Source organism: Aulonocara sp. 'chitande type north' Nkhata Bay, linkage group LG8, assembly GCF_057382095.1.
Source record: "Aulonocara sp. 'chitande type north' Nkhata Bay isolate Kocher_YH1m ecotype deep benthic linkage group LG8, A_spYH_male_GT1.1, whole genome shotgun sequence".
NCBI lineage: Eukaryota > Metazoa > Chordata > Actinopteri > Cichliformes > Cichlidae > Aulonocara > Aulonocara sp. 'chitande type north' Nkhata Bay.
Window position 1 is genome coordinate 2,547,868 of NC_141351.1, and position 24,518 is coordinate 2,572,385.

Consider the following 24,518-nt stretch of genomic DNA (forward strand, 5'->3'; position numbering starts at 1 on the left):
TCTCACTGAGTCTCATATCTCTCCCACATACACTCTGAGACACACACACACTCACTTGAGTGAGCGCAGTTTGAGGGCAAATAAGTCAATATTTGACCAGAGCGGACTGTACAGGAACAAAGAAACAGAAGAGAGTAGAAGCTGGAAGTGCGTCCGTTTCTGTTTGTAAGGGGAACTTTCAACTTGGTCACAAGGATTTGAAGTTTTTGGGTTTTTTTTTTCCTTTTTCTGCTAACAGGTGGATACAAAAACTCTTCACCAAACTCCTGGGTCAAACAAAGCAGAGAAAAAAAACGGGGAAATAGTTTTCTTATTTATTGCTGCACCTTTGGACCTGGACTGGGCGAGAACACAGTAACAGGTTTGTTTGATCAGTAATCTCTTTGTGTGCGGTTGTAAATTGCCTGATGGCTCCATTGTTTTCAGCGTCCTCTTTAAACGATAATCGCAGAGCTTCGAGAAATCGACTGGCTACTCTACCTGTTGGTGTTTGCATGACTTTTGAGCGAAGTGTCTGGCTGTGAAACGTGCGTTATATAACTTTATATCAGGCCACATGGTTTTAGAATTGCATGCAAGACCGATGACTGAGGTTTAAACAAAGTTGCTTTAAGTTTACTTGTTATTTTCTTTTTTCTTTGTGTGTGTTTGTGAATTTGGCTTCTCGTTCTGCATGATTGCTCACATCAAAACCCAGACTGCAGTGTAGCACAGGTGAAGTGGATCAGCTATGGGGAGAGTAATCCTTCTTCTTTTGCTGCCTGTTGTGTTGCTGCTTGTGTTGTGCTGTTTGTGGTTTTATGGGAGGAATTTGCAGATAGCAGGGCGGGTTTCAGGTGTCACCCTTCAAACACGTTACAAAAGACCCTCCTGCCCTTTCACTGATGATGTCAAGACGAGGTCGGACCCGCACCCAGCGGTGGTATGTTCACCTGGCGGGCATGTTGTTGTCTGTGCAGAAACAAGCCCAGCTTAATGCCCCACAGACTCCTTCTGAGCAAAGAAAAAAACAAAAAACAGCACGAATGACTCTGCTCTGTTTTCTGTCCCCTCAAAGCTGTAATTTGTGTCAGTGTCAGTGTCATAAATGCCTGCGTGCCTTTGATTTCGCCTGAGCGGGAGCAAAATGCAAAGTTGCACTTTTTTTAGCTCATATTCGACGACTCATGATTAAGTTTGGGGATAAGAGCTGGTTTGTTCTGTGTTTCAGGCCCAGCTCTTTATTGCTCACGCACACACCTGCAGCCAGCTCAAGTTCACACCGAGTTGCCAGGTTGGCTTTCCCATGTGTTTTTCAGGCTGTGTTTTTAACTCGCACAGGTCATTCTCTCGCCCGAAGGAGAAATTCCTTTTCAGGGTTGTAAATCTTCGTGGCGCGAATCTCCTTCTTTTCTTCCTTTTTTTTCTGCGTGTGCACTCAAATCGCATATGCCCACTGCAGCAATTACAGAGACCTTTCATGCCACACAGCGCCCTTTGTTCAGTGCCATGTTCGGTGGAGTGTTTTTTGCAGCTTCCATCCAAGATTCCAGAATGAAATTATAAAGTGGTTTTGTTGTGAAGAGTCTGCACAGCGTGCTGCTGCGAATATTTCCAGGTCCCACCCTGCATCCGCCCTTTCATGTCAGGATTCGATCCATCACTCTGCTGCAAAGATAAAGTTTGCTGGGAACCTTTTTTTCTTTATTGATCTGTATCTGAGATTTCCACCTACACCGTTACAGTGGAGCTGTATTGAATGTGTGTAGTGCAAGATGTACGGTCCCCAGTATTGGCCACGATCGACCTCAGAAGCAGCTTTTTCTTCTGCTGAAGTTTCTTCTAGAGAAGTCAGTTAACAGTTTGAATTAGAGATGACGATTTATTTATTGTAAATGGCTGTACTAACATATTCTCTCTTTGCTAACACTCCTAAAAAGTGTCCAGTGTTTTAAAGAGTAGAAATCAGTGAATGTATTTTAATAGGGTCTAGTGTTTGTCTTTGGAAGCTGCTGTTTTCCCAAACTGAAGTGAAGGTAAGGGGAGCGTCTGGGCCTGGTCTCTCTGTCTGGCCCCGAGAGTGCAGGTGGTTCAAATTACACCAGAGGGAAGTAGATTCTCTGACCTTCTTTTTTTCTTTTCTTTCCCTAAAAGTGGATTTGAGAATTCTTCTACATTTGATTTTTTTCAAATTTGTTCTGTTTCTCTTGCAGGAAGGAGATGGGGAGATGGACGTTACATCTCTCGGTAGGGATCGCGCTTGTAGCGGTCCTGTTGACCTGCTCCTATGCTGAAGGTGAGAAAGACCAGATACATGTTACCTCAACTAGACACACATTTATTTATTGAGAACATTTATTGTGAAATATTTCTCAGTGCTGTTTGTTTGAAGCTACTGAGGTGTAGATTGACAGAACCTGTGCTATCTGCAAACTGTCTTGTGCTCATTTGCAGATTTTTCACCAGATTTGTACTCATTTCATTATGTCGACTAAATTACAAATTGATTACTGAAAGCTATAACTGCCGTATTATTTTTTTTTTTTTACGAATGAAGAAGTTGGATTTGACCTTAATTTTATAAAAGCTCTATTAAACCTGCTGGTTTAGCCAACTTTTATGGAATACAGGACCAAAATGAGAGATTTGAAGATGTGCTTGGTGTCAGTTGAGCTGCTGTTCACAGGTTCGGTTCTCACTGCGTTTCCTCTCTGTGATTCCTTCTGAGAGCGTTTCATTTTCTTTCTGCTCCAACAGAGAACTACTGCTTTGCCTCCAGGGCCAGCTCCTGCTCAGAATGTCTGCAAGCCGGGGTCGGCTGCGCTTACTGCTCTGAAGAGGTGAGAGTAAAAAACTGCAGAAATACGAAAGAGCAGAAAGACGATTCATTCTCAATGTTCTCATTCTTAGCATTTTGAATTTCAGGTGACACTGTTGCCTTATGTGAAGTAGTGAAGTTTATCTATTAGGTTGTAGTCAACAACTAATACATAAACAATGACATTTTAATGACAGAAAAATTCCTGTTTTTCAACTATACACTAAAGAAGTGTCTGGTTTTTTTTTTTCTTGAAGTAAATTCACAGAACAAAGGATATTTTCTGTGAATTAATGAAAACTTTATGTTTTATAATTACAGGACAGTTTGGGCAATGAACTGCAAAAACCTTTTCTGTGATTTTACACATTTATCATGTAGTTTCACTGGTCCGACCCACTTAAGTCTGTTGTGTATGTTCTGTATAATGAGTGTCACGTCCCTGGTCTATAGACTGAATGTATTCCCTTTCCAATCATCTTACCTAAGTGGTCAAATGAAGATTCTGCAGGAAAGCAGTCTTCACAAATCAATCTTCCTTCTCACTCAGACCTATAATGGCCCTCGCTGTGACCTGCATAAGAACATAATTGTCCATGGCTGCCAGGCTGCAAGCATCATTACAGTTAAAAGCAGCCAGGAGATACTAAAGGTAAGTCCTGATCACTCTTCCACCAGTTTGGCCTCAGATTAATTGTTTTCAGTCAAAAGAATTTCTAGATTTCAACTTTCACATGTTCTTCTTCTATCTCTCCTTCTGCGCAGAACGAATCAATCAACGTCAATCTTGAGAAGTCTCAGGTGTCACCACAGAGTACCATGATGACCTTCCTGCCAGGGGAGGAGAAAAACATGACGGTGCAGGTGTTTGCCCCAGAGAAAGGCCCCCTGGATCTTTATATTCTTATGGACTTTTCAAATTCCATGGCGGACGATTTGGACAACTTGAAAAAAATGGGGAATCAGTTGGGTGAGCATCCTTGCAAAGGCGATGTGTCCTGATGAGTGTCGATGTTATACTGACTGGGAATGTATTTCCTGTAGCTTTGCTGGTGGGGAAGCTGTCGAGTGACTACACTATTGGATTTGGAGAGTTTGTGGACAAAGTGATAGAGCCCCAGACTGACATGAGGCCCATCAAGTAAGAAAAAATGAAGAAAGTTGAGCACAGTCTGTACGTGCATTAACATAGTCAAAACATAATTTCCTCTTTGTCTTTTTTCCATCCTCTTTGTCAGACTTAAACAGCCATGGCCCAACAGCGACCCTCCGTTTGCTTTCAAAAATGTCATTAAATTGACAAGCAACGTAAGTGAATTCACCGAGAAACTTCAGAAGGAGAGAATTTCTGGCAACCTGGATGCCCCAGAGGGAGGCTTCGATGCCATATTGCAGGCTGCAGTGTGCGGGGTAAATAAAAATACTAAACCAGTGTTGCTACGCCTACATTTGTGTTAAATTCACAGGTCTAAGACTGTCACCGGGTCCGTTTTCTGCCGCTTGTCTGGGCCAGGTCGCAGGGGCAGCAGCTTAAGTAGAAAAGCCCAGTCCGTTGAACAATCACCTCCTCCAGCTCATCAACCGAAACACAGGCATTCCCAGGACAGCAGAGAGATGTAATCTCTCCACTGTGTGCTGGATCTACCCCAGGACCTACTCCTGTTCTACCTCTCCTGGTAGGAAATGCCCAGAACACCTCAAACAGGAGGCATCTTTGTCAGATGCCCAACTAGCTCCTTTCTTCCTCAGGAAGAGGCAAAGCCACCTGTCAGAGAAAGCTAATTTCTACTGTTTGTATCCACAATTGTATTCTTCTAGTTACTTCCCAGGGCTTGTAATCACAGCTGAGGGTAGGTTCATAGACTGACAGCTTCACTTTGACTCTCTGCTCTCTTCACTACGACGGACCTGTACATCACATCACTGCAGATGTGATACAAGTTGGTCTGTCAATCCCTCTCTTTTCCCTCTCTCCTCGTTTGTGAGCAAGACCCTGAGATACTGAAACTCCTCCGCTTGGGGCAGCAACCTGGAGCGGGCACTTCACCCTCTTCCTGCTCAGAACTATAGCCTCAGACATGAAGGTGTTCATTCTCATTCCAGCTCAGCTCTCAACTGTTCCAGTGCTGGAGATCACCACCTGATGAAACTAAGAGAACCACATCACTGTGTCATTCACACTAACTCTCAGTATTCTCACATATAACTATACTTTTGTGCCAGTTTATAATTTTTTGTAAACATATTTTTCCCAGCAGTTAAAAAAAGAAAAACAATGTCTACAATGCTCCATTCCTTTATCATAATATGAACCGAAGTGTGACGTAATGAAACGAACACTAGTTTTTCATGTACAAAAGGTTATTTAGGTCCTTCAGGCCATATTTTGAAAACCCTGGTGGTAATTTTACCAAGTAGCTTATAAACACAATATCTCTTTCCTGTCAAATAGATGCTATTTCCATTACAGTTTAGTTTCTTCTGTTTCCAAGTGGGCAGAAAATGAGGAGTTACTGTTTGAGGAATATTTGGAAAGAAAGGCTTCTGACCAGCAAAGGTTGAACATGCACGTTTTCCCTAAATGCCCTTGTAATTTATTTACCACATATCTTTTGCGCTACATTGTATTTTGTTATTCTAGGATAAAATTGGCTGGCGACAAGGCAGCACACATCTCCTGGTCTTTTCCACGGAGTCAGCCTTCCACTATGAAGCTGATGGCGCTAATGTGCTAGCAGGCGTCTTGCCACGCAATGATGAGCAATGCCATCTCAATGAGCAGGGTTCTTACACAGAGGCTACAAAACAGGATTACCCATCAATACCAACGCTGGTCCGTCTCCTGGGAAAAAACAACATTATCCCAATCTTTGCTGTCACTGACCACTCCTACACGCACTACCAGGTTGGTGGGCTTTAGATCTTCATATTTCACTTAAGTCATACCGAAAGTCTGTGATAAATAGATAACTCCTTTTTTATGCCATGACATTTTTTTGTATTGTGTGCAGAAACTCGAAGAGTATTTTCCCATTGCTGAGGTTGGTCTGCTGCAAGAAGACTCATCCAATATCCTTGAAGTCATGGAGACTGCCTTTACGGTAACAGCTCACGGTTGCTAGCACTTTGTACTCTGTTCAGTCAATCTCTGCATGCTGATAGGTTTTTATACTGTGTGTCTTTTCAGAATATCCGAGCTAAGATGAGCATCCGTGCAGAGGACAGGCCCAAGGCTTTCGAGGCGAAGTTCTTGAAAGAAAGTGGACAGATTGCAAAATACGGGGAATTTAATTTCCAGCCAGGAAAAATTGTATGTGCCAAAAAAGATATAAACAATTATTTTACTAATAAATGTATTTGTGTAATAGATTATTATTTTTGTTGGCAACAACTGGGATTTTCAGAATTTAAATGATGTAACACCGCACTCCCTATTTTACTGTAAAAAAAACTGATCTACATAATTAAGACTCACTACAGTTAACTGCATGATAAAGCAAACAACAAAAGAGTCATAAAATCAACGTGAGGCTATTCTATCAAACGTAATAACCATTTTACTCTGTTGCCAAATGGTAAATAATTATTTTTCACTAGTGGCATGTGGTGACTTTTACAGAAAGGCAAGCAGAGACAATGAGCCCCAGACATTTTGGCCAAAGTGGTTACTAAGAGAAAATTTGTGTTACAGTGGAAAAGGATACACTGTACAAATCATTTACAAATCGTTAGGTTTTGCTTGCCCTGGCAGAAAACTACTGTTTTGTACACATTTTTGCCCTGTTAAACATCCATAGATCTATTTTCCTGCTTATCCAACTTAGCTATACATCACCAGTCTTTAACAGGAAAGCAAGAGAGAGACAACCAAACATGCTCATGTTCATGCCACGGCCAGTCACCAATTAACCTAATAAGTAATGAATGATGAAACTGATGTAACCAGATCCAAATCAGAGTTATAAAAGGAAACCAGGCCAAAACAGTTTTGAATCAGCTTGTAAAAAATGCATTTTAATACTGTAAAGTCTGATATTTTCACATGACAGTCTGTGGGGATTGATTTACTTTTTTAGCCAACCACAGGAAGCAGGAACAGGAGGAACTACCTAAATGGATTTGGTGACATGATTTTGTGTGTGTGTGTTTGTGTGATTTCTAGGGCAAATTCGTGATGCAGCTCAAAGCTCAACGGATGATTGATGAAAACCACGTCTGCAAAATGGACCCGAATGAAAACAAGGGAGTAATGAGAGTCAAACCGACCACCTTTAGCACCGGGGTCATGGTTGATGCCACAATTTTGTGTCCAACCTGTGACTGTGAGAAGGTTAGAAGCACACAAAAAGCCTAGTTAAAGTCACATTTCTTTATGGCAGATCATCTTTAAAAGACTATCTTTAACTCTCCTCCAGTCACCCATTCGTAATGCACCTCGATGCAATGGAAAAGGAGACCTGGTGTGTGGGAAATGTCGATGCCATGGTGGCTGGTGAGACTTAATTATTCATTCTATAGAAATAATTTAAAAAAACTTACCAGGATGGCACATATGAAAATGATTTCAGACTTTTTGGTTTAATATAGTTTGCTGTCACGTCTCCTCTCCAGGGTGGGTCCTTTCTGTAATTGTTCAGGGAGTGGTTCAGCTGCAGACATCAACCAGTGCAAAGCAAAGGAAACAGATGAACCTTGTTCCGGACGCGGAGAATGTCAGGAGTGTGGAACCTGCATATGCTACAACCCAAATCAGTTTGAAGGACCCTACTGCGAGTATGACAAGACCCAGTGCCAAAGGCATGCAGGTTTCCTCTGCAATGGTACGCCAGACTGTGATGTTTTGTGACTCTTGCCACTGCAAACTAAGAATAATGGATGTAGTCACGGTGATGTCACCATATGACTTTGTCATTTTGTGTATTTTACCCTAGAAATTATCGGCTTGGCGCTACTAATTAGTGCTAGGCAGCAGGCTAATAAAATACTGGAAATTCACTCATTAATGCTGAAACACAGACTTCTTGAACATTTTTAGACAGCCTCAAGTGGCCACTAGGGGAACTGCAGATTTTTGACACTTTCATGTTAGCTTATTTTTTCAGTCAGAAGTCAAAGGGACATTTAGCAGATAAAGACTCAAGTAAATTGTAATTGTGTTTGTTTGCTGGGTTTGTTAGCTTTGTCACCTTGATAATATTGATAATAGCGATCTTATTTTCCAGCAGTGTTACTTCCAAAACTCTCTAAATGTACAAAAATGTTACATCTCATTCTTTCCTCTCTCATCAGACCGTGGCTCTTGCGTTAAGGGTCAGTGTGCGTGCACTGAGGGCTGGACAGGAAATGCTTGCGAGTGTCCCACGAGCAGCCAGACCTGTCTGGACAGCAAAGGGGTGAGCAGAGCCATTTATATTTGTTAATTAAATTGAATTATCATGTATCTTTAAATATAAGAAGCGCATGACTGTGTCCTTGTGTGTGCCAGGTTATCTGCGGTGGTCGAGGTAAATGTGTATGCGGCCGGTGTGAATGTTCAGACTCTGGGATGGAGTTGACTTCAACCTGTGAGCCAAATTTCCAGGTGGGTGGATAAGTAGATATGTAAATACTTTTTAGGCTCAGTTAACATCTGAGTGGTCTTGCTTGAGTTTCTCTTCGTGTGTTCGTAACTTTTCTAGGCTCAGCTAGGTGTGTGTGAGGGCACGAGGAGTTGTGTCCAGTGTCAGGCCTGGAAGACGGGAGAGATGAAGGAAACAGAGAAGTGTGACAAGTGTCTGTTCAAAGTCATCATGGTGGACGAACTGAAAAAAAGTAAAAACCTACAAATTAACTTAAACAATGATTATCAGCTAGGACACTTTTAGCAGTAATAACACACGCTTAATGATCATGATTTGCGTTTTCAGAGGAGGAAGTGTATGAGTCATGCAGTTTCCGTGATGAGGACGATGACTGCACGTACCACTACACCGTTGACAACGCGAAAGATTCAGAAAAGACAGATTTGGAGGTTCAGGTGCTCAAGAAGAAGGGTGAGTGTTTGTATTTTACATCTGCTCTGTGCTCTTGTGACAACAGCTTATGTGTTATAATATGTGATTGCTGAATGTGGAGGAATCCTACATGATCACACAAATTTCTTTAATTTCAAAGTTCTTGTCATGAGTGTGATAAGAGTAGCTTGGAGAAAATTAACTGCAGGTGTAGTGTGTCGTGTGCAGAGATGGTGTGTACTGTACTGTAATCGGATTACTTTTTTCAAGTAACGAGTAAAGTAAGGGATTACTATTGCAAAAACGGTAATTAGATTACCGTTACTTTCCCGTAGGAACGCTGCGTTACTGCGTTACTAAAACCGTGATTTTTTTGCGAGAATGTCTCACGACAGTGACGTAAGCGAGTGCGCCGTTAGCGACAACAGCTGTGTGCAGATCAACAATGGATCATATATCGATTGTGGGAGAGAGTATGAGCGTGCAGCGTTTAAAGCGTGGAAGTACTGACCTTACTTTGAGTTTGATTCCATAAAAAGTGACAAAAACATTAGTTTCCCCTCGCGTGGGAAGAAAACTTCTTTTTACAGAGAAAAAAACCCTAAACTTCCGAGCAAGCACCGAGTAGCTACGACGTAATGGGAACCTCACAGAGAAACTCGCGGATTCTTCCACTGACCGCGGCACACCTGCACCAGGGTAACCCTCCGCCTACCCTACGCCTGCTTTTTAGGTGAAAATAGAGCAACAGGACCGCTGAGTCTTTGACTTTATTTATTTTCTGCTGTGTTTTACTTTCATCTATTTGAAAGAGTGAGTGTAAACACAAAAAATATTTTATTTTATGAGCTGGAATGTGCAGAAAATAGGTTTAAATGTTAAACGAATTTATTCAAGTCAGAGAATGGTGCATATAATTAAATTTTTACTTGATGCATAAAATTAAAAGATTAAAACTGATAAAACAAATTTTAAAAAGAGACTTTTCCATTTGATTACATTTTGTATGATGGATTATGTAGAAAAAGTAGAATTGGGCTGAAAGATCTATCGCTTTATCACCTCTTCAGGTTGTAAATTGTGTTTTTAAAAAGTAACTAAGTAACTAAGTAATTAATTACTTTTGAAAATAAGTAATCAGTAAAGTAACGGGATTACTTTTTTGGGAAAGTAATCAGTAATTAGTAACTGATTACTTTTTTCAAGTAACTTGACCAACACTGGTCGTGTGTTGTAATCTTATTAATAGTAAATAATAATGGATTGGATTTATATAGCACTTTTCAAGGCACCCAAAGCGCTTTACAATGCCACTATTCATTCACTGTCACATTCACACACTGGTGGAGGCAGCTACAGTTGTAGCCACAGCTGCCCTGGGGCAGACTGACAGAAGCGAGGCTGCCATATCGCGCCATCGGCCCCTCTGGCCAACACCAGTAGGCAAGTAGGGTAAAGTGTCTTGCCCAGGGACACAACGACCAGGACAGAGAGCCCAGGAATCGAACCGGTGCCCTTCCAGTTACAGATGCGATTCCCAACCCCCTGAGCCACGGTCGCCTAATAACTTCAACCTAATAATAACCTTAGGATTAATTGTTCTTTAACTTTATGCGCTCTTTATTTAGGCAAACGTATTTAACGACACTAAGAAGTGCAGTGAATCTTATCAGGCTTGAAAAAATGAACCTCATACACACCGCCAGCTCTTCTGGTAAAACACCGAGGCTCCGGGACGCAAACTCCAGAGTGTCCCGGATCTGCCCCAAAGGCCTCCTTCCTGAAACCCCCAGTAGGCAAGCTAGTGAGTTACCTGAATGACAACTAGCACCTTTTGATGTAGCGAAGTAGTGGCTTTGGCACTGAGCGTGTCCCAATTGCCCAAGCTCTTAACCCTGTCTCAAAGTGAAAACCATGTACAACCTTCAGAGGAAGCAACTCCTGTTTTACCTCTCCTGGATTGCAGTCACTATGGCCCCACCAATGCAGCGAGCCAGATAAGGTCCTTTCTTAAAAAAAAGAGGGTTAATCACAGTTAGCAGTTGGATAGAACTTCCTCCAGTATGTTACGGCGAATGAGCTCTGAGCCCTGGAGTAGATGGCTTCACTCCACACTTTGTAATCCAGTCTTGATGTTAAGAAATAAAGATTTTCAGCAGTATTCTGTGACTGCTCATAAACCGATATCCATAACTGTTTTCAACAAAAGATTTAATGATATCACACAGACTTTAGAACAACAAAGCTGCAGCTCTAGCAGCTGTGCTTTCTGTGATTTTGTTTCTAACTTTATCAATTTCTCCTGACGACTCTTCAGACTGCCCCCCTGGGAGCCTCTTGTGGTTGCTTCCCCTCATCCTGTTCCTCTTGTTGCTGTTGGCTCTTCTGCTGCTTTGCTGCTGGAAGTATTGCGCCTGCTGCAAGGCCTGCTTTCAGGTAATAAACACTCACATTTGGAACTGTAAATAATTAATTTTTTATATAAGTCACAGGGGAGGTAATGGTTTCTGTCTTTTCTCAACACAGAGCTGTCTGGCTCTGCTGCCTTGCTGTAGGAGAGGTAAGATGTTTATCATGTTGTATATTATTCATCATTTCCAGCAGGGGTTTGTGTTGAAGGTGAGCGACCTCATGTTGAATTCTATTTTCAGGCCGCATAGTTGGATTCAAAGAAGATGAATATTTGCTCCGTCAGTCTCTGCTTACCTCAGATCATCTTGACACACCGATGGTGAGGACCGGTCCACCCAAAGGTACTGATGTGGTTCGCTGGAAGGTTACAGACAATGTCCACCGTGGACCCAATCACCCCCAGGCTCTAATAAAGCCAAACCCTAAAGAGACCAGTGAGTTCTTTCAAAAGCAGAAAAATTGAAGAAAAAGTCAAATGGAGTTTTGGAGTAAAAAAAACTTTTACACACATTTTTTCTTTCTTTTCAACTTTTGTAGTCCCATTCCCGATCTCACTTCGACTGAACAGGCTCTTCTCTGAGAGCCTGACACACCCCGATTCCAGAGAGGGTGACCAGCTCCGCAAGGAAGTTGCAGATAATGTGAGTCTTTTGGATTGTTTGTGGGCATGTATCAGTGTAGGAACAGTTTCACTTAGCTGTTTGTTTTTCCATTTAGCTAAATGAGTTGTACAAGCAAATTCCTGGGGCGCAGAAGGTGCAGAAGACCTCCTTCAGGTAAGATGGACTAAATGTCCAGTAACACCAAAATATGTGTGCTTTTTTGTCATCAAAGCTAGAAACAAATGGTTGATTTTCTCAGTAATTGTTGCTTTTTCTTTGCCCTTGCAGAACACAGAGAAATGCTGGAAAAAGGTATCATTAATATTGTAATAATGCAAGAAAACGGTACAGGTTTTGTCTTCTTAGGGAACCTAAGGTGATTCATGTCTAACTTCTCTGGCCCTGCTGTGCTCTTTAGGCAGGACTACACCATCATGGACACCGTCTTGTCTGCTCCTCGCAGCAGCTACCCAGATATCGTCAAACTTACTGAAAAGAACGTCCAGTCTGGAAACTTCCACGACCTGAAAGTGGTGCCGGGCTACTACACAGTAGCTACAGATAGAGGTGTGTGTTATTTGCATGCCCAAATGGTTAAAATGGATCTTTTGTTTGCAGCAAAGCCAAGCTATACTCTTATTACTGCCTGCCATAAATCTGCTCTTCTTCTGCAGAGGCTGCTGGAGCCATAGAGTTCCAAGAAGGTGTGGAATCAGTAGACGTCCATGTGCCGCTCTTTGTCAAAGATGAAGACGATGACAAGAAACAACTGCTGGTGGAGGCTGTAGATGTGCCTTTGGGGATTGCAGAGATTGGAAAACGTTTGGTTAACATCACCATCATCAAAGAGCACGGTGAGGAATGTTGAGTTAAAGTTCGAGAGGCCCTGTGGTTTGAACAGTGTATGATGTTTGATCGTATAAACTGATTCTTTCCTCTGTTCCTCCACCAGCCACCAGTGTCTTTTCATTCCTCCAGCCGTCTTACACCTACAGCAGGAAGGATGGAGTGGCCAACATCCCAGTCAGCAGAGAGATCATTGAGGACGGACGCACACAAGTCGCATACCGCTCACGAGACCTCACTGCCAAGGATAAGAAGGTGAGCTGCTGCGTACTGGTAGCATGTGCGGCTTTTTATGTATGATATGGATGGGACTGAAAAATGAAGCCAACATGGCCACATTAAGGTGTCTCCGAAAAGTGAGTAAGCACTCACAGACGTCCATGTTAAGACATTAACACGTTTACAGTCCGAAAACTGTATCATCTCTACAACTTGTTAATAACAATTGTACACTGGGTGAGTGTTTTATAACTCATCCATTTGGATGCTGTTGGGACTTTAAATTCAAAAAGATTTTATTTTATTTTTATTTATATACCAAAGGTGGATGCAGCTTGTTAACCATCATCCAAATATGGTCACGATTACCTCTAAAAATCCAAGGACGTGACCAAAACACTAAATGTATTATTTTCAGCCAGATTTAGAAAGCAGGGGTCTCCAACTCCAGCCCTCGAGAGCTACTGTCCTGCAGCTTTTAGATGCATCCTTGTTCCAACACACCTGAATCAAATGAACGGCTTTGCCACACTTGAGGTAATTCGCGCATTTGATTCAGCTTGCTGGAGTAGCTGACACTAAAAGCTGCAGGACAGCAGCTCTCGAGGACTAGAGTTGGAGACCCCTACTTTAGAGCCTTTACAGGCTTGTGCCAACTTCTAATCACAGTCAGCGTGTGTGGTATAGGTCAGTGGGTTTTCCACATTACCAAACGGTTCCTCCATAATGTATTTCAGGACTACTTGACTGTAGAAGGAGACCTGACCTATGGTCCAGGTGAGACTCAGAAGATAGTTCCTGTTCGTCTCCTGGAGCTGAGTGAGAAAGATGGTCTACTAGAAGACAAACAGGTCAAACAGTTTGTCATGGACCTCAGTAATCCAAGGCAGGGTGCCAAGCTGGGACGCTACCCGAGAACCACTGTTACCATCGCAGACCTGCCAGGTAAATGGATGCACAAGTGTTCTGATCACAGCCTTGATTCTAAGAGAAGAATTGATCACTAAAGTTGCTCCTCTTTCCCACATTATCGCTCTTTATCACACAGAACCCAGTGTGATGGCGTTCAAGAAGGCCACCCAGAACTTCACCACAACAGATCCAACCTACACCATTCCAGTGGTCCGCACTCGCAGCCCCGAGACCCCTGCCACAGTGAAATGGCGCACCAAGAAGGCCCAGCGCTTTGAGTTATCTGGCCCTCTGAAGTTTTCTCCCGGAGAGACAGAAAAGAACATTGTGATTGATCCAAAAGCCTACCCCGGACCCATCCAGCCTGAGACCTTCCAGCTTGAGCTATTTGACCCAAGTACCAACGCTTCTATTGGAGACAAGAAGACCACCGTTGTCAATGTCACAGATGGAGGTAAGTGTGTTGAGGTGATGTTGAGTGAACTGTTAGTTCCACAAACACATTCATCCAAAGATTTACTGAAATGGCATTTGAGAAGTTTCAATCATTGTGAAACAAAATTACTGCAAGTTTGTTTATCTGGTAATTCCTTCCAATCCCCACAGTTCCAAGATCTCCTGAAATAGCACAGATGGCACAGAAGGGCTTCATAAACAGGAAAGCTGCCTCACCTGGTGGTCACCTCCTCTCCCCAGAAAACCCTAAGGCTGTAGCAACTGGACCCAGAAGCATCCGCCTCAACTGGGAACCTCCACCTGGTAACCCCATGGGGTACAAGGTACGCGAAATATCGCTGATAAGGCCTTGAAACAATATTTATCAAACTCACTGACTCCTAATCGGCCATTCACACTGCAGAAGCGAACAAATTTCTTTAAATCACGCTTGATTTTTCTGATTGTTATGCACGAAAAAAACAGGTCTCACCAACCACATCACTGCATTTGGCAGCTTTTTTTTAGGACAGATTTTCTGCAAATCACGCACGACTTTCAGTCAAGTTCAAAAAAATTCAGGATTTTATTTCATTTTTTCGCAACGCGCTTGGTGTGTAGAGGGCTTTAGTTTAAGAGCTGAATCCCATCAAGAAGATTTTTGGAATATTTATCAAGTCAGTGTTTTCTTTTAGGTCAAGTATTGGATCTATGGTGATCCAGAGAAAGATGCCCAGGTCTTAGATGTGAAGACTCCACATGCTGACTTGACCAACCTGTATCCCTACTGTGACTATGAGATGCGAGTGTGTGCCTACAATTCAGTGGGAGATGGCTACGATACTGACGTCGTCACCTGTCAAACACTGGAGGATGGTAATTACTGTAAACCCAGTCAATTTCTGTTAAATGCAACTTCTTTTTTTTAACATTAAAGCCCAGATTCCTCCAGCTTATAGCTAATAAGGATGCCGTGGTTCAATGCAATCATGTTACGATACAATTTACCCCCCACGTTAGAGCTAGTTTGTTTGGAACAACCTGTCTCAAGGCTAAATTTAAACTCACAAGTGGCTGCTGTGGCATTTTCCCGTAGTGCCCGGAGAACCTGGTCGTTTGGCCTTCAATGTCATCAGTCCAACTGTCACTCAGCTCAGCTGGGCAGAGCCTGCAGAGACCAACGGCAACATTACGGCTTACGAGGTCATCTACACGCCCATCGATGACGATATGAGTAAGAGACCCGCTCGTAAAACACAAAAGTTCTCCACATGCGCTGGGAGCGCCAAAGTTTGATTCTATCCTGTTGCTTCTCGCAGAGCCAGTAGGACCAGCTAAGAAAGTGAAGATCGACAATCCTAAAAAGCGAATGCTGTTGATCGAGAACCTCCAGAACGCACAAACCTATCAGTACAAGGTCCGTGCCAAGAACAGCGTGGGCTGGGGTCCCTTCAGAGATGCAACCATCAACTTGGCATCGCAGCCAGCCAGACCGCTGTCCAGTAAGTCGGTGACAAAGACCTCCCCAGAGCGCTCAGCCTCCATGAAAAATCATTTACCCCTTTCTTTTTCTTTCTGCCCCCAGTTCCCATCATTCCAGATGTCCCCATTGTGGATGCCGAGGCGGGAGATGAGTATGACGGCTACCTGATGTACAGCAACGAGGTGCTGAAGTCACCTGTAGGCTCCAAGACACCCAGTGTGTCTGGTGACGGTGGGTATCCAGAGCCAAAAGCACAACCTCCTCTTGAGAGCTGATAGTGTCAGAGAACGAGCTGTGACTGTAACGTGGATCCAGTGATTTCAATTCATACTCTTGATGCTCCGAGGCATCGTGTGTTAGGCAACGTGTTCTTTATGCAAAATATGCTGGCCCTTCTGAAAGAGAAGGAACATACATACTTTTCCTTTTTTGGGTTCTTTCTAATTTTTTCAGGTTTTTAGTATAAAACGTCTGAAAACATAAAAAAGACCCACCAGAGCTCTGAGACTCTGTGTTATTCTCAAGGCTCTGTCATGCTTTTTTGATACCACTTCCATCTGGCGGCCTTTTCCTACAGGCAGCGCCCCAGTCAAGCAGCAGCAAAAGTCTGCTTCCACTGCATCCGCAGAAATATGCAGTAGATGTCTCTGTGATCACAAACCAAAATGTCTTCAGTCTGCTGTCACTCTCCTGCTTTTTGCAGCCATTGTGTTGCTCTCATTTTTCTCCAGTAGTGCTAAAGTTGCTACTCACTTCCAAGACAGTTTGCACTTAAGCGATATATAATCACATCTACAGTACATGCATGCAGTTTGTCTTGTAAAGTACTCTATAGCAAAACAAACAAACCCACCCTTGGCCTGCTTGCTTCTCCACTGTAACCACCAAATCAAGGCTGGAAATATGTCAAGTTGGTGGGGTCCAACCTGGATCTCCGTAAGGTGTCGTGGAAAAGGCGAGTGGATGTCATCCCCAGTCGGCTCAGCACAGACACAGAGACGAGCTCAGATGAGACCCCCAACCCCAGCTACACCAAAACACCCCTGCCAGGTGAAGAACACTCCATCCGACCCCGCAGATAGGCAGCCGGCATGCCAGCTGTTACGCACGGCCAGTCATGCTCCCAGCAAGGCAACAACGTTTCTCTCTGCTTTCGTGGTTTAACTCATACTCAAATGTTACCACTTGTCCTTAGTCGGCACCTGCCCCATCTATCCTGCCCAGAGACGAGCACTGGCATCAACTGCTGCACCTCCAGTTGATGATCGGGTCTATTCTCTTTGTGTCCCACTGGGGAGGTTGTGATCTGGAGGCAGCTTGCCTGTGGTATAAAGCTGTATTACAAGCTTAGTTAGTGTGCAGAAGCACAGAATAAACAGGCTTTTTGGGGGGTTTATTAATTAAAATACAGTTTCATCTCTGCAGAGCACTTTTCTCGCAGCTCTTTTTCCTTTTATTTTCGAATGTGCTTTTACATACGCGGCTCGGTTATTCACATTGGGGAGGCTGCCAGTATTTGATATGTTTTCTGCACATTAAGCAACAGCATTTACAGTTTTGCTTCTGTAGATGAAGACATGCTCACTTCTCTACTTGCTTATAGAGAAAGTACTTTAGTTTCACAGGTCAATGAAATATCTCAATATTAACTACATTAATTTGGAATGGCTAAACTTTAAGACTAATAATATTTCTTATCAGCCTAAATGGTAAATGGCCTGTATTTATATAGCGCTTTACTAGTCCCTAAGGACCCCAAAGCGCTTTACATATCCAGTCATCCACCCATTCACACACACATTCACACACTGGTGATGGCAGCTACATTGTAGCCACAGCCACCCTGGGGCGCACTGACAGAGGCGAGGCTGCCGGACACTGGCGCCACCGGGCCCTCTGACCACCCCCAGTAGGCAACGGGTGAAGTGTCTTGCCCAAGGACACAACGACCGAGACTGTCCGAGCCGGGGCTCGAACCGGCAACCTTCCGATTACAAGGCGAACTCCCAACTCTTGAGCCACGATCACCCCAAGCCTAAGGGGAGTGTTGTAACACTAAGAAGTTATGTGTACCAACATGCCGAGATTATATAATAACTGTGTTTGGTAGTGTGTGTTAGCTTCCTAGCCTTTAACCCGAGTTCTATTTTGCTGTTTTATTTCTGTGATTTTTATGTTTTTATTTTTACTAACCAGCTTAAACAAAATCAGTAAAATTTCTATGCTGTAAAAAAAATTTTCTGACTGGCCCTTCCTTACCTGGCTTCCCCAAGTTGTTGTACACCTGGATACTCGCTGGTGTTGCAATACAATGACCATATAAGGAAATCTGCGCCGTCTCCGAGTTTGGCTCACATCGATTATTTGTACATACTGTGACATTATTTGTTACTTTGGCCATGTTTAAGGTGAGCGTCCTTTAAAATATGACTCTATGACCTGCTGCAATACAAGTAAGCATAACATGTGATTTACTTGGAGAAAAATACAGTCTTCTAGCAATAAAAAAGAAGTGATTTCAGCTTGATTGAATGAAAAAGTGCGGTTGTAGTGTTCACTGCCCTATTGCACATAAGCGGGACTGAAACTGTTGCTGCTTTACTCTCTGCGTTCTGGCTGAGGCTGCTTCCCATCAGTGGCACTGAGAGTGAATGAACGCTTTAAATGTTGCAGATTGTGTACTGTGTTATTAACAACCCCGGCTCTCGCTGTCGTGCATCACAGATTATATGAACGGGAAGTGGGAACAGAATTTCCTTTTCCCCGGAGGGTCAGGAACACGTAACCTGTCAGCATCGTCCTCCCCCATGTCCACTCTGAGCTCAAACTACAGAGGGGCGGGCGGCTCCTATACCACGGAAACAACCACCACCTACTTGTCTGGGCCAGGTATGATGGGAGGGTGGGAGCAGCGCTGAGAAAAAGTAAAGTAAAACTTCATAACGCCGCATGTCTTTATCCTTCATCTGTCTCTCCTTCCATGCAGGAGGCTCTCGCAGACAGGATTTGATCGGAGGTGTCCACACCTCTGACGTTATCCTGAGGAAGCGTTCGGAGAACCGAGGCTACATGGAAGAAAATATCCGTGATTCTATCGTCATGGGGGACCTGTCAAGCAAATTCCCAGATCTTGGTAAGTTTTCACAGAGGTTTGAATTAATTTAGAGAAATTGAGAATGAATTATTTCTGTTCTTCTGGCCACGAGAGACGCTTTTCTATTTTTTTGGAGTGCAACAGTAAAGATGCCGTGGCAGGTAAACTATGCAAGAGCATGAGCCCATTGGTTTGGACATCTGTTAGCAGGGTTGGGGCTGTTGGCTGCACAGCAGACTTTGCAGGAGCTAAGCTGACTATCGCTGTTTCTCCCTCCCTCCCCTCGTTTCTATTCTACTTCTTTTTTCTTCCCTCCTTATGCGCTTTTCCTCCCCCTTCTGTTTTGCTTCCATCATTTTCTTTACCTCCTGGTGTCCTGCTCCCCTCTACCCCTCCCTCCTTTCCCCTGCTCAATGCGCCATCAGGTGGGTTCGGCTACACTGGGATGCAGAGCAGCTCTCAGAGTCACTTCAGCTACAGCCTGTCTCAGGGCTCGAGGGCCAGGAATCAGTCTTCAGACGTCAATGAAGCCTTGTATAGTCTGGACAGGGTTCTCCATGGTAAGTCTGCAGCATACAAGCATGGAAGCACTGGAAGGGTTTGCTGGGTGTGATGCATAAAGCACCCCTCTGCAGTCTTCGCTGCTTCTTTAAACGTGTGGAACTTTGCCTCGCTCTGAGATCCGATGTTCTAACAACTAGAAATCCCTTTTGTTTTAGATTAACACAATATTTCATTCATGTATACACATCACATCATTATTTCAAGGGGAACACACTCATAAAACAGACTTGATGCTAGCAATTGATATCATAAATTCAATCACCAGCCTCACCGACAAAGGGAATCGAGACCTTAGATTTTCATACAAACTGACTCCTTGTTGCAATCAGAGTAGTCGCCTCCTGCTGGCCGTTAGAAAGAATTGTGCCTTGGCATCACTTTTTTCAGACCTAGCAGGGATGCTAATAGTCAAACACATTACAGTTTTGCTTTTTATTGAATTTATTCATTTGCTTAACAGCTAGACTTTCTCCCACCCCAACCTGTCACAGCAGATGGCCCCGCCCCTCCCTGAGCCTGGTTCTGCTGGATGTTTCTTCCTGTTAAAAGGGAGTTTTTCCTTCCCACTTTTGCCAAAGTGCTTGCTCATAAGGGGTCATATGACTGTTGGGTTTTTCTCTGTATGTATTATTATAGGGTCTACCTTACAATATAAAGCACATTGAGGCGACTGTTGTTGTGATTTGGTGCTTGAATTAGTTTCAGGAGTTGGTGGAGATGAATATTGGGTTTATTATATTTTTCTTGTAGCCAAAACCACCAAAACTCGTATGTCATAAAAGGTCTGTGAGGGAATTTGATGTTAAATACAGTTTATCCTGCTGCCTTTAATCGCAGTGCTATTAGGACTACGCAAGAGCTGTAATGTATAATGCAATATATAATCTGTGACAGTCTTAAAATCAGTTCCATCGCTGCAAAGCACTCAGAGTAATGGAGATAAACGGCTTTGTGAAATTAGAAAAGTCATTTAAATCTAATCTGTCCCCTCTCTGATCTGAAGACGCACCACACATCTGTTAGGATGCTCATGTTTTTGTGTGTTATCTCTCAGATGCACGACTCGCCCCCGGCATTCCAGACACCCCGAGCAGACTGGTGTTTTCTGCACTGGGACCAACGGCCCTCAAAGTCAGCTGGCAGGAGCCCCACTGTGAGAAAGACATCCTCGCATACTGCGTCCTCTACCAGCTCCTCAACGGAGGTAAGTGCAAGGAGCACAACGTTAATGTGGAAGAGCGAGAACAGGATGTGCGTGTATTCACTTCCTGTTTATGGAGGCAGTTGACATCTTCTCCGATGGTGATGCTGACCACGCTCTGCTCCCTGTAGGTGAGATGAAGCGTATCAACGTGACAAACCCGGCAGAGAACTCGGTGATCATCCAGGACCTGCTGCCAAATCACTCCTACCTGTTTAAGGTGAAGGCTCAGAGCCAGGAGGGCTGGGGTCCGGAAAGAGAGGGCGTCATCACCATCGAGTCTGCTGTCGACCCCAAGAGCCCCCTCAGCCCTGTGCCAGGTGCTCATTCACTTATCAGTCCACAAAAACAACGTCTGCTTATCTTAACAAAGGCACTCGATCTAATATTTCTCCTTCCTCATGCTGTCGCTTGTCACTTCTTCCTCCAGGTTCGCCTTTCACTCTTAGCACTCCCAGCGCTCCAGGACCTCTGGTGTTCACAGCTCTGAGTCCTGATTCGCTGCAGCTCAGCTGGGAGAAACCACGCAAGCCCAACGGAGAGATCCTGGGATATGTAGTCACCTGCGAACAGCTGCATGGCGGAGGTGAGGCTTTCTGCACAAAGGTCACTTGCAGTAAAGCTGTTACATTTTAAATTGTGCGAATTTGGTTTGACCTCTGTTTCCTGTTTCCTGCAGGTGATATGCGTTCCTTCCAGGTGAACAGCGATGGCGCTGAAACCAGTCTGACCGTTCCCAACCTGACTGAGAACGTGCCCTACAAGTTTAAGGTCCAGGCTCGAACCACACAGGGCTTCGGTCCGGAGAGGGAGGGCATCATCACCATTGAATCTCAGGATGGAAGTAAGATAAAGCCCGTACTGACAGATTGGCGTCTGATATTAATTTTAAAAATACAACAAAAAAACTCCCAGCGGTTGTTGCTAGAAGCTGAAATAGACAAAAAGCTGATCCCCTCGGAGGGATGAGCGTAAATGTCAGTCTCTTTGTCTGTATTGGAGTGCAGGGCAGCTTCTGTCCAGAGTTGACATTTTAGACTGAGGCTATGCAAGAGCAAACATTTTGGAGTTATGTAACAGGAATATGCTCGATGAATTTTAAAGCTGGTACCAAAAAAGATCCATCTTCTGGGAACCTCTGGGGTAATTTATGATCCTCTCAGTCAAGGAGAAATATTGGCATGACTGTGGCGCAGCAAAGGTGCAGAGGTCTCTGTAATCCATCAAGAATTAATAGAAATTTGTCCAGCGATTCTTACTTTTAGCATAAATTGACAGAAATTATCATTTCCATGAGTTAATATGCATTTTTAAATGTTAAAAACTTAGATTCAACATTAAGAATGCAAGCTTTTGTTGTGCTGCTTTGCACAATAGAAGTTATTGAGTTAAATCTGAAGATTGACAGGTGCTTGTTGACCTCAGGGTTCCGCTTACAGATAGGGAACCTTACATGACACCCAAAAGAGGAACGCGATCCAGCCCACTGGAAGGCTTTACAAAAAAAACTCCCATCATTAAAGGTACCGTTGAGGTCACCAAATGTCGTCTTTATGGGGGAATGAGTTACAGGGCGTCCACACAGGAAGCAGTTGGCTAGTTGCACATCTTGTTGTGCTCGATGGTTAGCTAGAGGACATTGTAGAGTCAGATTGCCTAGATAACTTTCTGAGGTGTTCATTCTTTTTGGCTTTAGTCGCTCACCTTGAAGTTGCAGCGTTATTTTGGTAGCTGTTCAAAGTCACTGACGGTCTCTTCAGAGCAGAGCAGCGGTAACTGTCAGATTTGATCAGCATTTCCTGTTTGGCGATCAACATGTGGATGTCCTTATTTGAGGAACTAAAAGTAGATCCTGATTTGGGTTATTTTAAAATATAAGCTGAAACAGTTTTTAAAGAGGCGTGAGACATGCTCTTCTTTGTACTACTGTTTGGGCGCCATTTACATTTTTTTGTCTACATTTTCTGGGGTTTGAGGTTTGCGTGTGCTCCTGGGTTTTATGAATTTTTACACAGTGTAAATACCTGTATTTCAAAAAAAGTTATATGTCTTATGTTGAGGAGATATCAGCTAGGTTGATCCTAGAGTTGGGCTTTGCTTTTGTGTAATATCACTTTATACCACAAGATGGTGCTGTTAATTATTATAACCTTTATTTAACCAGGCAAGCCATTAAGATAACATTTTTGTTCATAAAGGCAGCCAGCCAAAGCATAACACCTCCTAATATTTCAGAAATTAAACAACAGCGCACATTTCAGCTACATTTCAACACCACTTGTAGAATGCTGCCCCCTGGTGGTGAAGGTTTGGTTAAAATACCTTTAAAAGTAATGTAGGATGAAGCATTGCAAATTAGCTTAAGCTTATATGATAATGTATTGCTCAACGCATTTCTGTCACTCCTTCTTGGAGATAACAGACTTCTCATCCATCTGTTTTTGTCCTTCCTTGCCTGTAGGTGCTTTGTCCCAGCACAGCAGCCAGTCGATGACACGGCGGGAGGTTTTCCACATGCCAACGGAAGTCAGCACACGAACTAACATCTCCCACACCGTGCTCGACGACCCCTTCTTCTCAGGTACAAAAATAATAAACTAAGCTTCATTTCTCTTCTTTTTAAAATAGGATGTGTTCACTGACTGTTATGTACCACTGTCTGTCCAACAGATGGGATGATGATGACTACGCAGCACACAGAGACTAGCGGCATGGTGACTCGTCAGATCACCAAGGAGGTGGTTCAGAGGGGCGTCATGGGAGCAACTACTGTCACAAAGAAGATGTTTTATGAATCTTAAAGGGCGCGTTTGACAAACTGGCATCCAAGTGTTCGACATAATGAGAAATCATATTTGAGAATCTCTTTTAAAAAGAGTCGACTTCACAGTGCTGAGAGTGTTTTTGTATATGTGCGAGGGGGTGTAGCTTTCACTTTGCAACCAAAATTACATTCCACATAAGAACTCGTGTATGTTACAATCTGCCGTCATTTTCTTCTATAAGTTCAGTTTGTTTTAACATATCCATACGTATCAAATATCAAGCTAGGTCTATGAACTCACTTTGTGTTGCACATTTCCTGCTAACGAGGAAAAAGCCTGATTCTCTACTGCAGGCACATGATCAAAAATATACAGGATGTAACATGTTTTTGTATCTCATACATTTGAATTAAGTTGGTATTTTTCATGCTTAAAGTTTTTCTTCTCCCCGTGTGTTTAGCATTTTAAGAAGTTTTTGACAGTAAGATATGTGTACGGTCGTCCTGAGTTACAAAACAGATGCACACACAAAAAAATAACAAGAAAATAAAACCATTTCACTTTGCCTAAAAATTTTGGGACACCATTTTTTAAATGGAAGGAGTCCTAGCCCTTGAAACAGCGGAAGATATTGCAGTTATTAGGGAATATTTTCACAAAGGATATTTACCATTCAAACCCTGAAATCAAGAATTAGGCCTGAGCATAGAGGCATGAGGAAATCTGCATTTGTAAGAAAGCAAGGTGCTCCCTATAAACAGTAAAATAGTATTTGTTGCATTTAAGAGTGATAAGGATTTTTAACTATCCATACTGCCTGTTGCCTGTTGTTTTTTGCTTTATTTTGTATTTTGCATCTTCAGGCCCCCGTACAAATGTGTGTAAAGACAGAAAGATTGTATTTGCTTCTACTGCAAGTGCTACTATGTTTGGCTTTATATTTTCTTTGAAAATGCTTTTGTGAAACATTTTTGAGGGAAGCTCCTTGGTAGGAAAATGGATAAGTGGATAAACGTCTCACCAAAAAACATTTTCAGTAGTTTTCCTGTTCTTTCGATCAATTATGTATCTCTTACTTTTTAACAGTTGAACTTTTATTATTTTATTTTTCAACTATTTTATTGCACATAATAAAGATTTGAAAGGATTTTGTGCTGGCTGATGGTTTGTGCAAACTTGTGCAAAAATAAGTGAA

The 24,518-nt window shown here is 43.1% G+C and overlaps 1 protein-coding gene across 4 annotated transcripts; it reads left to right on the forward strand.

The window, feature by feature from the left end:
* Positions 1–24,470, forward strand: itgb4 (integrin, beta 4). Of its 4 annotated transcripts, XM_086302788.1 has the most exons (43): positions 1–361; positions 2,193–2,275; positions 2,737–2,819; positions 3,348–3,449; positions 3,563–3,767; positions 3,842–3,938; positions 4,036–4,207; positions 5,439–5,702; positions 5,809–5,898; positions 5,985–6,107; positions 6,960–7,127; positions 7,213–7,289; positions 7,409–7,617; positions 8,087–8,190; positions 8,283–8,378; positions 8,476–8,608; positions 8,704–8,829; positions 11,108–11,226; positions 11,317–11,350; positions 11,442–11,636; positions 11,740–11,843; positions 11,920–11,978; positions 12,093–12,116; positions 12,223–12,371; positions 12,479–12,658; positions 12,757–12,905; positions 13,607–13,814; positions 13,918–14,235; positions 14,388–14,560; positions 14,912–15,092; positions 15,313–15,450; positions 15,536–15,718; positions 15,802–15,930; positions 16,594–16,749; positions 18,424–18,588; positions 18,686–18,832; positions 19,219–19,353; positions 20,412–20,561; positions 20,690–20,878; positions 20,989–21,144; positions 21,238–21,402; positions 23,020–23,139; positions 23,229–24,470. In XM_086302788.1, the coding sequence occupies exons 2-43, from the start codon at positions 2,200–2,202 to the stop codon at positions 23,357–23,359; spliced, it is 5,982 nt and encodes a 1,993-aa protein (XP_086158914.1). In that variant the 5' UTR covers positions 1–361; positions 2,193–2,199; the 3' UTR covers positions 23,360–24,470. The 4 variants fall into 4 exon arrangements, with proteins under 4 accessions (XP_086158914.1, XP_086158915.1, XP_086158916.1 ...); XM_086302789.1 differs by lacking the exon at positions 19,219–19,353; XM_086302790.1 differs by lacking the exon at positions 16,594–16,749.
* Positions 24,471–24,518: the final 48 nt, after the last annotated feature.